Here is a 16,849-nt window from a genome sequence, read left to right as displayed (position 1 = left end):
ACTTCATAGGCCCACATTTTTGGAATTAACAAAAAGGTGTAAAACTGCAATATAAGAATCATCTGTCACACTAACATCTCATACTACTCCTACTGAAATTCCTGTGGGAAAATAGGTACAAGTAAAACCATGAAGACCAGCTCCTACATAAGGCATGGGGTTTAACTTAATGTAAAGTAGAACTGAAAAAGGTGCTCTGTATGAGGCTTTCTTGCACCTTAAACATACCACCAGTGTTATGCACTTTCAAATGTACCATGTATTGCACCTTAATATTTTCTGAAGTACAGAAAAGATTCCCTCTCAGATGTCAGGATCAGAGCTAAACGCCTCATATTCTAAGGTTTTTGACTTTGATCACATTCTGGATGGGAAATCAGCATCTCCTCTTAGTGGCTGATAGTGAAAACTGTAGTGAAACCTGTACTGAAAACTAGGATGCAATACACATTTTTAATGCACAAGTATGATACTAAACATCTGCACAAACCATAAAGAGAAGCTTGTCCTGCTGTTTATAAATCTTACACAGAGGATGGCCTAACTGGACTATATTTACCTTAAGCAGAAGACTAAGCTTAAACTTGTGTTAAGTAGACCCCATCCTTAAGAGAAAAATACAGCTGTCGCCTCTGTTAAGTGCTCCTCATTATCTTTTGCCCAGCTTATGCACAGATATCGCTCTGCGTGCAATTCCCTTATTGAATATCATAGGGTAACAGTTTGCCTCATAAATTTTTACTTGAGAAAATAATAACTAGATACACCTATTCTTATAGTATATTTTCTATCTTAAACTCAAGTGGGGTTTTTGCAGATGTACAATGAAATTCTCAATATCTTTGCTATCACATCATATTTCTGTTCTATCTCAGGTAATTTAAAAAATACCCTGCACACAAATTAGATATAAAAATCTATTAAATAGCACATATGACTTCTGAACAGCAGGAAAACAAGCTAGCTGTACTTGTAAATGGTCTCTGACTAACTCTTATCAAAGACATGAGCAGCATACAGTACTGTATGCTCCAACAGAGTGCTTGCCTGCATGTTTATCTCTGCTTTCAACTTCCTATACTGTTGTGGTTACCTACAATCCAATGCATATGGATGGGAAGGTCAAATCCATCTAGCCAATCAATCTAGCAATTAAAAAACATTTGACAACAGTGCATTGATTGTTGAGGGCTAGGTATATACAAAGGAAAGGGGAAAGGATGGCAGGGGGAGGAAGGGAAAGGAATCATAAATTATATGGAAACATCATGAGTAGGAATTAAAACATCATCTCCAGTCAAGATACTCTCTGACATTACTCCTTCTAAAACACATTGCACAGTCTCATCCAACTCTGGTGACTCCCTATGGAGTGGTCTACCTGCCACATGCAATGACTGTTCTCTTTCCACCCTCTCTATTTCCTCAGTTTTCTGAGGATTAGAGTCCTCATGCATTAGAAAATACTCTTATTACAAGAGGGAGGCAGTGGAAAAAGGTCAAGCTCCCAGTAAGCTTCTGCCCTCACTGATTTGGTCATTAGATGGTTAATGCTAAATGCAGATTATAAAAATCAATTGAAACTGAACCTACAGAGCAGCTAACTAAGCATCCTAGCTTCATGTGTCTCTCAATTGATAACAGCCAAATTGTAAAAACAAGAACTTTGGCATCTATTCAATACCTTATCTCATGTTTTTACTTGCAGCTAGACAGGCTTGCATGTGCACTGAGGTGTGCAGCCACAGGTTTAAAAATCTGAGTCCTTACATGAAAACTACATCCATTAAAAGCACAGCATTCACTCAAGCAAAATATCAGGAGAGCATTCACACTGGAGTTAGATTCTGAAGGGAGCTAGTGGAGGTTTTCATCTTTCATACATGCCATATGATTACAGAAAAAAAAATCTAAAAACCCCGAAAACAGGTACAGTTACAAAGGAAGATATGAAAAAGGCACATCCTTTACTGTTTGTTCATTAACAGCCTAGTGCACATTCTGAAATATTCCAGATAACATAGTAACCAAAAGCTACAAACTCACCATATAATTTTGTTGTTCTTAAAATTTTATATTAGAATTCCAAATACAAACTTCCAAATAAAAAATGTGTCTAGGTAAATTTACAAGTAATAAAGTAACTTGTATCAATCAGTTGTGTCTCAATTTATTCTGTGTATTGACAGGGATCTCAACTACTACAGCTTTCCTAAATTAGAACCACTAATGCTAAATAGGGAAGGGTAGACAGCTACTTCGCACATCAGTGAAGTGACATTAGCTTCAAGCATATCAAGGTCTCCTTTCTTCTCTCAAATACTCTGGAACAGTTGCAAAATTGTGACAAAATTACTCACCTTCCCCATCAGGGCTCATATTTTCATAGGAATCCCAGCGTATTAGTGGGTCTGATGTATTGTAATCAACAATTACTCCATGATCATTCTGAAAGTGTTCACATCCTAAAATGAAACATGTTTGAGACCAAAAATTATCAGTCACATATGTAATTATATACACACACAGATGTATGTATGTATGTAGCCTTCTGACAGACATTTGCTTCCTGAATGGCAACACTCTATTCCAAAACATAAGAAGCAGCAGGAGGGGAAGAAAGGTTAAATAAAACAATTTTTTTAAGAAGTGCTTAATTTATCATTCAGAGAATTTTATCTTCAGCTTTTTGATTATGATGTAGGATCAGTCCCTGAATACAACCAACACAGATGATCCACCCAACCCTAGAGGGTCAGCCATGATAAAGAGCTTTTGAGAATGAAATCATGAGTATCTATAAGGAGATGGTTCTAAAGGAATGATGAAACTAGACTTTGTTACAGATTTCATTCTGATTCATATAGATTATCATTCTGATACCAGAGGAATTTATCACCAAGGATGAACAGGGAGAGATGAAAACTGTGACCTCATGTCCCTTCCAGTTCCCCTAAGCTCTGCTGAATCTGGGACTAGACAGCTGGCTTTCAATGTGTTTTGCTGCATTTAAGTATACTCTGCCAAACACACCTGGAATTTTCAGCAGTAACTCATGTTTTTGTGCCTTTAACAAGGCATTAAATAATGTTCAGGTTTTAAATGGATACAGTGAGGAATTTAGGCATAGTCCAGTGATACAAAAGCAAAGCACAGGCATCAAGAATTCATGACATTGAACTTGGCTTTGATACTGATACAAATCAAAGAGACTGTCTCTTCTGTCTAGATTAAGGAACAAAGAAATCCTCCGTTATCAAACCTTTGGCTGTGTCTACAAAGCAAATCTACTGTAATTTTTTCTAAAGCAACAGTGTTATGCACATACTGTGACTTTTAAAACAAGAACAGTTACAGTTAGGATAAGAATGCTATGGTCCTATACCTTTATGTGCAGACTGGAAAAAGCCATCTGTAGAGAGTTTCTGTGATATTTGTCTCAAGGCAGATTTATGAACTTTATTATTAAATATTCAGGGATATACTCTTGGCAACTGCATTCTTTCTTAAAAATACCACAATCAGTTATGTTCTAGAATAGTGTGTCCAGCTTCAAACTACAGAATACAAGAATTATATGAATAAATTGAAGCAAATTCAGGGGAGCATGACCAGGGTGGTCAGGACTGAAAGACTTTCCTGTGAGGAAAGGCTGAGGGGTTAGGGCTTCTTCAGTGTGGAGACGGGATGGTCTTGACAAGGAGCTGACAGCAGCCTCCTGAAGGCCACAGAGGAGACAACCAGGTTGGAGCAAGGCAGAAACAGGCAAAATTTGAATCTAGATAAATTTATAGTCAACATAAGGAAAATATAATTTCAATGTGAGGACAGACAGACATTTAAATAGCCCACCCACTGAGGCTGTGATGTCTCAGTCCTTGAAATTTTTCATGACTTGACTGGACAAAGCTCTAGGCAAACTGATCTGATGCCACAAATGAGACTGGGTTCAGCAGGAGGATAGACTAGAGACACTCTGTAGTTATTCTGTAATTCTGTAATTTTCAGATGTGGAAAACTTGTTTTGCAGAAATTGTAAATAAGTATTTCAAGGTGTCACCAAAAATCGGGAGTAAAATCTCCAACCAATTCACAAGTTAGAAAGTCAACGTTACTAGCAGCACTGGCTGCATGGGATATCTCCTCAAAGCATGTACCCCCAGTAACCTAATAGACCAGGTTATATTCCTGAAACAAATATATACTCATCACATTTCCTGAATACATGCATATATGCTAATTATTTCTGTGGACTTAATTGGATATGGTTCCAGATTTTCTGATTAATCTTTTCTCTTTGAGAGTATTTCAAACATGCACTGATGTCATAATGTACTTCACTTATCATTCTTTGTTCTGAAACATGATCTTTGTTCTCAAAGATCTCTGCTAGTACATATTAATCACTAATATAAGGAAGGAAGGAAGCATTAGCTGGCACAAGACTTAGTCTTGTGTAGTGTTAGTCACAGATGTAGAAAATTAACATAAGGTCACAATAATCTCTGGTATTTGTATTAAGCACTGTATGGTGCAAAACTAAGCATGAACTACAAATATAGGGATAATTATACTATTGTACTAAAGACTTTTTCAACATCTTCCCAGACTGCTTCATAGACTTCTTAAAGAAATGTAACTTGTTCAGTAACAAAGTTGAGCTGCTCTTCCTAGCCAGTTAATTCCTCAGAGCGCAACTCAATACAAATATCCAATTACTTAAAACCTTGTTTTCCAACAGCCTGAAGCCTATTAAAAAATCCACACCTCTTATTTGTCATATAAGGAAGGGAAACTGGAAAAAAATCTCGGTCCTTTTTCAGACATGTCAACTGGCCTGTCTTCAAGCATTTCCTAGCCAGAAACATTTAGACCAAGCTAGACAAATTCATTTATAAAACTGGTTTTCTTTTATGGCTTTCTAACAGGCTAAGTGAGATTTTTGTGCTCAGTCAGACAGAATCCAACCTCTTAGTTGGTGCAGCCAAAATTTTCTAAATTATCAAACTCGTGGGAAAAAAAAGGAGGAAAATATGCAATTCTCAGGGCAGTGAGGACACTGAATGGGAATATGTATAAGATAGACCGTTAAGGGTATTTGTTTTTCAATCAGTCTTAGGCAGAATCCATACTGTTTGGGACACCATAAAATGACTAAGAACACATTCATTAACAGAATTAAACTGCAATGATCTGCATAATCTGAAATTCTTACTGCAAGTAAGAATTATCACATAATCTTGAACATATTAAAAGAGAATTTTGGAAGCATGCAGAATATCCTACAAGCAAGCTTCAAAGCACAAGCATTTCCAAGAAAACTATAGCTGTATCTCTTTATGCTAAACTGAAGACAGTCCAAACTTCAATACTGCAAACATGATCAATTATGACAACATCCAAAAAAGGTTATGGGATAGGCCACTGCTGTCACTTATGCTGAGCCAAACCACCTACTATCTATGTTTTACACAGATACACAAATGCTTTCTACTAGTTGTAGTTAAGTGTTCTGGTATAGCTTTAAAACAAAATCTCGTGACTTCTATGCTGATATAAATGCAGAGTCTTCATTAACTTTTTCAAATTTAAATCAGTAATTAATACATTTTAATGAAAAAGTAAGGTTTTTTACAAGAGAAGTGGAATAAAAGAGAAAAAAATTAATGCATATTTCAATATGATTATTTTTCAAATTAAGCATATTTTTGGTTCTCTATGCTCACCTTGAATTTTCTCTGGAGTTCCTGAAAACACTAATTCCACCTTGCTGTAATCAGGGAAACGGTCATCTGAGAACAAAGGACAGGATTTCAGCAAGATGTTTCCCAGGACAGCAATTTCAGAGCAGTCAGAAATCAAGATTCTCAATAGCTATCTATACATGTACCCTCATCATTCTTCCCTTCCCACTTGCAGCTCGGTGATCTCCTTTTAAAAGCCACATTCTTTGTGTCACACATTCTCCAGAAAAGACCACATAAATGCCAGCTGGAGTTTTGCCTGCTTCCTAGAACAGTCAAAAGCAGAAGAACTACAGTTCCTAACCCCCTGTTTAGATATCAGACAGACGTGGCTTATAAAGAAAACACACCCAGGAAAATCAAAATTGTTCTCCATATTGACTAAACCACAAATACTTGACCACAAAACTACTTGTAGCCTTGTATGTTGCAGGAAAATATGTTTGGTTTTAGTTTGCTAGTAACATAGGCTGAGGAAGTTCCAGTCCTGCATATAAACAATAAAACTGACGATATAATTTGGAAAATATGAGGACTAGTGTGACACATTTTCAAGTGTGTCTGAAAATTTCATGTCCATTCTTTGATATTCTGAAAGATTAATATTAAAAGATTCAGACTATGTCACAAACACATTATCAGACTTTATGACTGTTTTCGCTAGCCAGAAAAGCGAATGATTTAGCTATCTTATTTCCTTCAATGGTTACTAAGTGTCTTGGTTTGAAAGACAGATATCTGCTAGGAAGGGGCAGGACCTCCCTAGAGATGGAGAATTCAAATCCCCTCCCTCCAAATTATTCCAATTAAAAAAAAAAATTAAAGGAGCTTTCAGGCAGAGGTATGGGGGTAGGAATAACAGTTCTTTACTAGTATATATGACAAAACGACAAACAAACAACAACTATAGCATCAATAATAAACAGAACCAAGAACCTTGAGGGCTTTCTTTTACAAAAGCCCAGAGCAGTTTGATCTCGGCACCCCTGCAGGGCTCCGAGAGGCCGAACTGGAAGGAAGGAAAGTCCCGGGCTGGTGGATGAGATGAGGAGCTCTGCGCTGGCAGCTGGAGCAGCAGGGGTGTCACGGCAGGGCTGGGCAGTGCAGGGCTACAGAGTAGCAGGGGAACCTCAAAGCTCCGAAGAAGCAGCGGCGGTGGGGGGGAGGCTGGAGAAAGCCAGCTCAGGATTCCCGGGTACACAGCAGATGACGATAGATTTCCCAGGACGAGACAGAGGCAGAGGGCAGCCTGACCGTCCTCCTCGGCGCTGAGAGCAAGAGTGCCTCCCCCTCCCCCAGATCTGTCTTTTTGCCTTTCCCAAAGCTCATCATCTCTCCCCTCTGAGGGACACTCCCAGAGACTCAAAAACAATAGGTGTAGCTTCGTGCTGCCATATCCCTCAAGTACTCCTTTTGTTCTGACTAAGTAGTCATCAAGGCTTCTTGGAAACTTATGGGAAAAAATTCTGTGAGAAGAAAAAAAAAACCAAATCTAACCCCCAACACTAAGAGAGTCACCATTTAAATGAATTAGTCTGTTGTTTTTATAAGTGTGAGAGAAAGTGATAAGGACTGTGTGGGAGTATCTGAATTATTCTGACAAGTTAACTCGCTTGAAGCGCTTTTCCTGTCATTAGGGTTTTACTAGTGTTACATGCTACAATTCAACTAACTCAAAGCAGTCTTCCTTTCCCCCCCAAAAAAGAAGGGGGAAAAAAAGAATCTTTTTGAAAACAGGTCCTGAAGAAGATCATCACATGCACATTTGCATGCCCGCACATATACACACATCCAACCAACCACAGAAGACAAGTACCTTTGTTGGCGTTATCCAAATCATCTTTGCCAAACACCAAGCCATGTCCTTGAATAGCTCCAGTGTGAAACTGAAGGCGAAAAATCACATCACGAGTAGCTGACCTGTATTTTTTGTGATAACACTTCATCTAGAAAGACAGAGCAACATTTTATGTCAAAGAGTATTTTCTTACAATTCTGAAAAAAGTGTGTACATTAATTGCTAGTTAAAGCAGCCACAACACAATTTATTGTAGACACCTCTGATGTTGTAAAAAGCAGGGTATGCATTATTCAATCCTTTAAAATTACACAGGCCCAAGGATACTTCTACATACATAAAAAATAATAATCAGTATTTACATCATTATCAGTCACCTATAAGTAGGTTATGAGTCAGAATCACAATATCTGGCAGTACAATATTGAAATGCTGACCTGCATACAGACTTCTTCCCTATCAAATTAATGAATTTCGGAACACCCATTTCAAAATAACTGAAGAATATGAAGACTTTTTCAAAGCAAGCCTGCAAGCTGATTATATCTATTTTAGGACTTGTAAAAAAATGCTCTAGTGATGACAGGATATTATTTTAAGTTACTGCGGAAGTTGATAGTAGTTTTGACACCTTGGCTAGAACACAGAACTCTACAAAAACATCTAGTATGAATTTCAGTAGCTAAAAGTGAACACTACACCTATTCTCTAATACCAGCTTCCCTTAGACTAAACCTATGGATATTTTACCTACTAATTCTCTGAGTCTACTGTAATACAAGGCACCCATTATTCTTACAGGAATATGTAGAAAATTTGGCAACCTTAGTGATAGGACTGAAAATTTTGTTATTCTATCCTGATTATATCAGGATTTTATGATGAAGCAGATATAATTGAAATGCATTAAAAATAAAACAAATACCACTTTTATTAAAGCCAGAATAAGAAAAGCATCCTGGATAGAAAATGCCAAACAATTGAAGAGCAAAGAGTTATTCAAATTAAATAAAGCAAGAAAGATGTAGGAGCTTACGAGGGATGCTTCTGAAAGTCGGAATTAAAACATAGTTATGAAATTCTTCTCACTACAGAATTTGAAGAATCTAACATAAGATGTTACTATCTAGCCTTCATTATAATAACCCCACGATATCCTAAATTCCAGAAGTTAATCAGTACTGACCTTGCATACAGGACAACTTCTGAAATATTTCAGCCCATATACCAGAAATGTTTTCTTTTCAAATATTCTGTATACAAATCTGTTATAAATTGACAGAGTTTGGTTTTTAGTTAAAGTGGAATAGTTCCCTGTCAAGACCTTAGAATTGTTTTGAGACAGGCATCTAGCAGAGTTAATTTTTCAATACTGACATATTATTAGACCACTGAGAAAGCTAGATGCAACTTTGAGGAATATACATATAAAATTCTGGGTGAGGGCAAGTCAGCCCTTTCCTACCGGCCAGTTGAACAGGTAACATCGAGCCAGGCCATTCTCTTAGGATGGCCTAGGCCGGCCCAGCCCAGCCCTGCCACCCCCTTCCCCTTGGGGGGTAGTCGGCTCAGGCCTGGACGTGCCTCTGGGCCCCGGCTGGCCAGCAGGGGAGGCAGCCGGAGGCCTGGAGCCAGCCAAGCCAGGAGGGAGAAGAGGAGCTGAGCCCTGATAACACCTCTGGGCCCAGCTGGGCCGAGCCTACCCCAAACACCACCGAGAGATGGGCAAAGACAACCCCCTCCCTTCCCCCTCCTCCCGGGCTGAGAGGGAAAGTGGGGGGAGAAAAAGGCCCAGCCTCTACAGAGCGGCTGATCACACTGACCATTGCAGACATGGGCAGATTTAACCCTCTCTTGGCAAGATGAAGCTTTCAGAATTCCAACCCTTTTCTTGAGAAAGAGAGGAAGGACAGAGTGATTGAACACACCGAGAGACAGCATGATATGAAATCAACGAAAGAACTGATAAAGATTATTAGCAGGAGGGATTGAAGAAATGGACATTTCTGACAAGAATTCTCTAGATGTAAACCATGGAAACTGAACTAACATATCCCTTCAAATCATGGGTCTCAGGGTTGTAGTTTTCCTGAGATTCTCCTTGGGGTTGGTGTTCCCCAAGGTAATAAGGGTCTCCCAAGGTTGCTGTTCCCTAGGAGTTTCCCCTGGGTTGCTGTTCCCAGAGGTAATAAGGTTTTCAGTCTTCTCTTTGCCCTAAGTGTTACACACCAGAGGTAGAGACGACAAACTGAGTCCGCCGGTGCACATTTCCAAGGTTGTTTATTCTTCATTATCTCAGTCCTTTTTCAACTCTGCCAGGCACTTCCCTGGCAGGGTACCTTATCTTAGTTCTTTCTCAGCTCTGCAAGGTGTCTCCGCAGAGCAGGACACGCAGCAGACTGGGCGGATCAGAGAGCCCTGTACCTTATGTACGGTCCCCTTGACCCAACCACTGTCCGAGACGTATTTTTTATTTACAAAATTTTACCAATACCTATTACCTATACTAACATGTCAGTTCTACTCTAAACCAATCTCTAAAACCCAACTCAGCACAAGATGGGGGACGAGAACAAGAACAAGGAAGACAGGGGCCACTCCCCAATTCCTCCATCTTGTCTCTTCAGCCCCATATGCTAAGAATCCTAATTTCTATATTTATATTCTATAATAAACCATCCACTACTTATTTCAAATTCTTAGGATTTGTGATTCTTCCTGCATGTGAGTGTTCACTCCCATGGACAGGGATCAGAGGCAGTGTCCTCCTGGGACCTGTGTGGGTCTAACTGACCCCCCTGTACAGATCCCAGACCCCCCTGTCCTGTCTCCAAACCCTCCAGGGTGGCCAGAGGGATGTTCTAGACTCCGACACATGGGAAGATATGCATTTAGAGAGATGTTGTGCAAATTTGTGTGTAGATTTTGAACAAAGGTGTGTGATAGACAAAGTGCTATTGCTCTTATGAGATGCTTGAGCAGACACAGAGATAGGTCCATTGAGCTGGTGAAGAAGTGAGAAGATATCTCTTGCTTGAGAAGAAGAATCCTTTGTTCCTTTGAGTTACGCATTTTTAAAATGTGACACCCTAATATGCAGAAGTCTAGACCCAGGGCAGCCTGGGAAACTGCTAATGGGAGGGGTCACAGAAGCAGGGTATTTTACCAGGCAGCTGTTTTTTCTGGCAGTTAAAATTCACAAGAAAACAGTTGGGAAATTGCATAGAGACATCAAGAGAGACTCCTCTCCCAAAGTGATGGAAGATTATGTTTAAATGGTGAAACTGACTAAAAATCATAGTTTTGTCTCTCTATGTTGGTTGTGGGAAAGTGAACAGTTTGTGGGGAAGGGAAAGGGTTTTGAAAAGTTAAAATTTTCTTCTTTTTTAATTTCTTTTTTTTCTTTTTTTTCCTTCCTTTAGTGTGTGTTAATAAAACTATCTTTGCAACTTTTAAGTTGGGCCTGTATTGCCTTTTTCCTCCCAAAAGTCTGTCTCACACAAAGAAAAAGATTAAGCACAAAAACCATCAAAAATCACAAAAAATTCCTAACCCATTATAAGGGCTGGGAGATCTTCTATGCATGTAATCTCTATTTTATCTGAAAGTGAGGAGGTTGCTTTTTTCTTTCTTTGTTTGTATTAAGAGAATCGCCTACAGAATATTGGCAATACCAAGTAAAATAGTATTTGATTCTTTTTTTAGACAGTGCTTTACATGCACTAAAAGGAACATTGTGTACACACCCCTGCTTATTAAAGGGATCTCCTTCCTTTTTGTCCAACACAACTACCAGCATTACTTCACTACTTTAATTACCAAAAGGTAAGGTATGAGTAACAGTCTGACTGCTTGAGTCAATAAACAAATGCTCAGTCTCTAGTATGCCAAGCAACTCTGTAAAGGCAAAACACCATCATAAAGGACAAAAATGGCAAGTTTGCCTACAAGTGGAAAATGGACAGGAACAGATTTAAAAGAGCCCTTATGAGAGATATTAGAACTAACCTGCTCCAAAATGTAGAATTGGTATGAAAGTAACTGTGATAATTCCATTTAGTTGTGTTATGGAAGCAGAACTACTTGAAAAGAGCTTCTTTAAGTCTATAAACATTCATCCACGAATTAAGTTTTGGCTTTGCACAGTTGTTGGATTTACTTAAAATGTACTATCTTTTACATAAGCTCATTTATAAAAATGCTGATTGAGAGAAGGAGTTCCTCCTTCTTTCTAATTTGTAATTCAAAGTACCAGCCTTGCATTTAACCTGGATTTTAACTTAAAATTAAATTAATTTTAGCTGTAAAGAACTTTCCTACAGAGAATTGTAATTTTTAATTAAAATCTGTCCTCTCTTACAATTAGTAATTTTTACCTCTATATCCATAGACTGAAAATATCTTTCAGTGCCCAGTATGTATAATAAGCTTTCAGTGAAGTCCAAGCGTAACTTTGAATTCTGACTCCACTCACTACCTTTTGATGCCATAATCAAGAATTATTACAAGCCATTATAACGTGCTGGGAAATTCCTATATGCATTTGAAGATGTCAGTGCAGCCTTTCAACGGCTGCATCTGTTCTGTATCACCACATGCTATTCACATTGTGTTAACAAATTCCCTAAAACTAAGGCAAGAAAGAATATTTTATTTACCTTTTAAATAAACAAACAAACAAACATTCCAAGTAGTTAAACCTTTTGGAACTGGAGGTAGAGCATCTTACAGATCATTATTTTTTGCCTGATACCACTGAAGTTTTTGCTTAGACATAATTAAAAAAAATATTCGTAACTTAAGTGAAGTCTTTGTTTAGGAAATACTGAAATGCTGAAAAAGACACAGGTTTGCTCAGAATTATCTCAAATAATAGCATGAGATTAAGGAAGATTATCTCTTAAAATGAGGCATTACAGAAAAGCTACATGGTCTCTTTTCATTCTAAAACCTTATTTGAGAGACACTGAGTTTATCACAGACTGATTTCTCTTGAGATCTATTCCATTTCCTTAGGCACCAAAAATCCTTCAAAAAGTAACAGTGCCCTTAATTTGAAACTCTCTCAAAACTTTCAGAGTCTGCCAATTTATAATGGTATATTTAAAAATTGTTTCTCCATTTTCCAGTGAAAGAACAAAAGAACAATATACCGAACAGAATGTGGAGGTAAGGTAAAAAACAGAATCTGATACCAAGGACACTGTTGTGGTTTAGGAATGGTATTCCCCAATTCAATGTACCCACTGAAACACTTCAAACTACACACCACTTGACCACATGCCCTCACCTTCTACCCTGCAGCAGGCTGAAGAGAATTGGAGGCATGAAAGGTAAAGATCACAGACTGAGATAAAAACAATTTACTGAAAATAGCAGTGAAATAAGACAATGAACAGTAACAGCAACAGTACTAAGAACCATGTACAAGAGAAGAAAATTAAAGCCAAAAACGAGTCACATACAATTGCTTAAACCTCCCCCTCATAGAAACCCTAAAAGTGCCCAACTGCTACTTTCCACCATGCAACCCGAACCGGAAGGAAGTCCTTCCCCATCCCTGGAAAATTAACAAGGTGGTATAGAATAACCTCTGTGTCCTAGCCATGCCCCTCCTGGCTACTGCAAAAATTAAACAACCCGTCTAGTCAGGACCAGGACATTATCCACCCCTTATTCTATGATTCTATGCCATTTGTATCATGCCCAAATCCTGCACCTTCCAAATATACACATTACAAATACACACACACACACATATATATATACACACATACACACACACACACAGGCACAGGTATCATTTCCATAGCCACTGGCCCAATCCCTCCAAGATGTCTGCTGAGTTCATTCAGTTTATGACTATGAATTCTATCTGTCCTAGGTGTCTTCTAGGGCTAAAGTGCTGTGTGCTGTTGGGTGGTTGCGAGCTGCATCAGGAGCTCATGACTGGTGTATCTGGAGCAGTCCATTCTCACTGCTCATGGCAGTTATGGCATACAATGGCAGTGTCCTTCAGCAACCAACATTAAACAATTTAGCATTACTGATTGCTCTCACCCAAAAATCAAATCCCTTGAGGTACACACCACATTTCCCTATCCCTCTGCATTACACAACAAATGCACCCCAGTCCTTGAGTAAAAACAATCCCTTTGCTTGAAGGAGAACTAATTCAAATGTCTTCCCTAACATATTGCTCACGCACCACAGGGTCTTTATTCCCTTCTGCAGTATACGGTGGTTTTGACTGGGCAGGACCAGACTCAACTGGTAGAGTTCTAGTGTTAACTAACCAGGTGGCCTCTGCTACATTCCAATGTTTGACGGTCCCACCATCCATTGTTTTCAATATGGTTTTTAATAGTCCATTATAAATGTGCAGTTTTCCCAGAGACTGGTGCATGATAAAGAGTATGATACACCTACTCCATACAACACACTCTGGCCCACGTGTCTATGAGGTGATTTTTGAAATGAGTCCCTTGTCCAACTCACTTCTTTCTGGGGTGGCATTTCTCCATAGGACTTGCTTTTCAAAGCCCAAGATGGTGCTCCTGGCAGTGCCATGAGGCACAGGGTACATCTCCAGCCAACCAGTGGTTGCCTCTGCCATTGTAAGAACGTAGCACTTGCCTTGATGCGTTTGCCTGAGTGTGATGCAATCAATCTGCCAGACCTCCTCATATTTATATTTTGACCATTGTCCTCCATATCACAGAGGCTTACCTTATTGATCCATAACTGTGAAATATGAGGCACATTTCACTGTTATGGATAAACTGAGAGATAGAACCCATGGTTAAATGCACCCCTTGATCACAAGCCCATCTGTATGTTGCATTTCCTCCCTCATGATCTGAGGTGTCATGTGCCCACCAAGCCAGAAATAATTTACCCATATGTTGCCAGTCCAGATCCACCTGAGACACTTTAATCTTGGCAGCTTGATCCATCTGTTGTTGCAATGTTCTTTGATAGCCTGACTCTTCAGTATATGTGCATCTACATGAGGTACTTTTGCAGGCAACTTCTCTATCCAGGTAGCAATGTTTTGCTGTAATTCAACAGCCCAGATAGGTTTACCTCTGTGCTACCAATTAATCTTTTTCCACCTTTTAATCCAATTAAACTAATTTAAACCAACCTTTAAACCAATAAATCTTTTTCTGTAGTGGTACACACACCCCCACAGAGCACTTGCCACCATCCATGAGTCAGTGTAGAGGTAGAGTGCTGGCCATTTCTCTCAATTAGTGATACCTAAAGCCGACTGGAAGCCTTTCAGCTCTGTAACTTGACTTGATCGACCTCATCCCTCAATAGCTTCTGCAACTTGTCAGGACTCCATATAGCTGCTTTCTGTTTTCAGTTATCTCTACAATACAGCAGGAACTGTTGGTAAAGAGAGCATATTGTTTTTCATTTTCTGGTGCTGGTATTATATAGTGAGGCCTTCTCAGCACGTCATCTTCTTCTCCTGCTTCTCTAATGTTAGTACAAAATGTTTGCCTTCACGCCAGTTTGTGTTGACTTCCAAGATCCCTGAGCAATTGGGGTTTTCTATTCAAGCTAGCTGTGTGATCAGCATGACTTGCTCCATGAAGCATCAGTGGCATGTGTGAAACATTCTTTGAACATCCAACCCAGCACGGGAAGTTGAGGTGCCAGGAGGAACTGTGCTTTGGTGCCAATCACTTCTGAAGTAGTTCAAACCCCTTCATAAGCTGCCAGGATTTCTTTTTCAGTGGGGGTGTTGAAGGCCTTGGATCCCTGACCCCAGGGCTCGTCCTCAGGTCTCCCTGAGTACCTTTTGCCAGAAACTCCAGGTAGAACCTTACTCCCCAGCTGCGGTATAGAGCACACTTTTCACATCTTATTCTGTCCTGACTGGCCCAGGGGCTACTGCATGAACAATCTTTTGTTTGATTTGTTCAAAAGCTTGTTGTTGTTCAGGACCACACTTAAAATCATTCTTCTTCCAGGTCACTTGATGGAGAGGCCTTACAATCTAACTGAAATCTAAAAACTACATCCTCCAAAAACCTATAATGGCTAGGAAAGCCTGTGTTTCCTTCTTGCTGGTTGGTGGGGTTATTAGCTGCTATTGTTTTGACCACATCCATTGGAATCTGACAATACTCATCTTGCCATTTTACTCCTAAAATCTGAATTTCCTGGGCAGGTCCCTTGATGTGCTTTATGGCACAGCTGACCCTCAAGAGGATCTGGATTATCTTCTCACCCTTCTCAAAAACTTCCTCTACTGTGTAACCCCATAGAATGACATCATCAATGTGTTGCAAGTATTCTTTTCCAGTTCAGTCTGGATCGGTTCATGGCAAATAGTGGGACTGTTTCCTGGGGCAGTCCGTTCCAGGTCTACTGGACATTCCTCCAGGTAAAATCAAACTGTCACCTCCACTTTGCTGCTAAAGGAATGGAGAAAAATGCATTAGCAATGTGAAAGGGTGACACCACTTTGCTGCCTTGGACTCCATAGTGAAGTTTCATCATGTCCAGCACTGCAGCATTCAGAGGTGGTCTCCACTCTCCAGCAGACTTATGCACTGGCCATACAGGACTAAGAAAGGGTGAGCAAGTCTTGCTGACCACTCCCTGGCTCTGCAGTAGTTGAACTATTTCATGCATGTGGATCATGTTGTCTCAGTTGTGGTACTGGGTACATTGTCGTGGTTGTGATCAGTACCTATTGTTTCTTGACTCTCAGAAGTCCCAAACCAGAAGGGTCCTCTGAGAGACCAGGCAAAGTGTTCAGCTGTCCAATTTCCTCTCTCTCTGCAGCAGCTATCCCAAAAGCCCACCCTTTTGGGTCCTCGAAATACCCTCTCCTGAGGTAATCTATGCCAAGGATACACAGGGTCTCTGGACCAGTCACAGTTGGGTGTTTTTGCCCTTCATTCCCAGTAAGCTCACTACAGTTTCCATTACAGTTAGCTGTCACCCGAGAAATCGCTAACGATTCTGCCCCTACATATCTTGATGGCATCAGGGTACATTGTGCACTAGTGTCAATTAAAACCTTATACTCATGTGGGTTTGATGTGCCAGGCCATGGGATCCACGCAGTCCAATACATCAGGCTGTCCCTTTCTTCCACCTGGCTGAATATAGGGCCCCTCCTGGTAACAGTACTTATTGCTCATTTCTTGTAAGTATAGAGGTCCCTTCAAGAGTATTGGAAGTAGCATCAGTCCTCCTATTCTGTCTGAGGAATATTCAGGAAACTGCAGCAGGATTTATCCTTGAAGAAATTCCTGCAGTAGTTGTTCTTCCTCTCAACTCA

The 16,849-nt window shown here is 39.7% G+C and overlaps 1 protein-coding gene across 22 annotated transcripts in view; it reads right to left on the bottom strand.

Annotated features, from left to right (window-relative positions):
• TNS3 (tensin 3) overlaps positions 1-16,849 on the bottom strand; it is a 211,629-nt gene that overhangs the window by 85,630 nt on the left and 109,150 nt on the right. For all 22 annotated transcript variants that reach the window (XM_063404585.1, XM_063404548.1, XM_063404628.1 and 19 more), the window contains 3 exons: positions 7,561-7,690; positions 5,727-5,792; positions 2,361-2,465 (listed from right to left, as the gene is read on the bottom strand). In XM_063404585.1, coding sequence (XP_063260655.1) covers positions 2,361-2,465; positions 5,727-5,792; positions 7,561-7,690 — 301 coding nt within the window. The remainder of the gene's footprint in view (positions 1-2,360; positions 2,466-5,726; positions 5,793-7,560; positions 7,691-16,849) is intronic.

Source organism: Prinia subflava, chromosome 1 (assembly GCF_021018805.1).
Source record: "Prinia subflava isolate CZ2003 ecotype Zambia chromosome 1, Cam_Psub_1.2, whole genome shotgun sequence".
Taxonomy (NCBI): Eukaryota; Metazoa; Chordata; class Aves; order Passeriformes; family Cisticolidae; genus Prinia; species Prinia subflava.
This window is presented reverse-complemented; position numbering and strand designations above follow the sequence as displayed.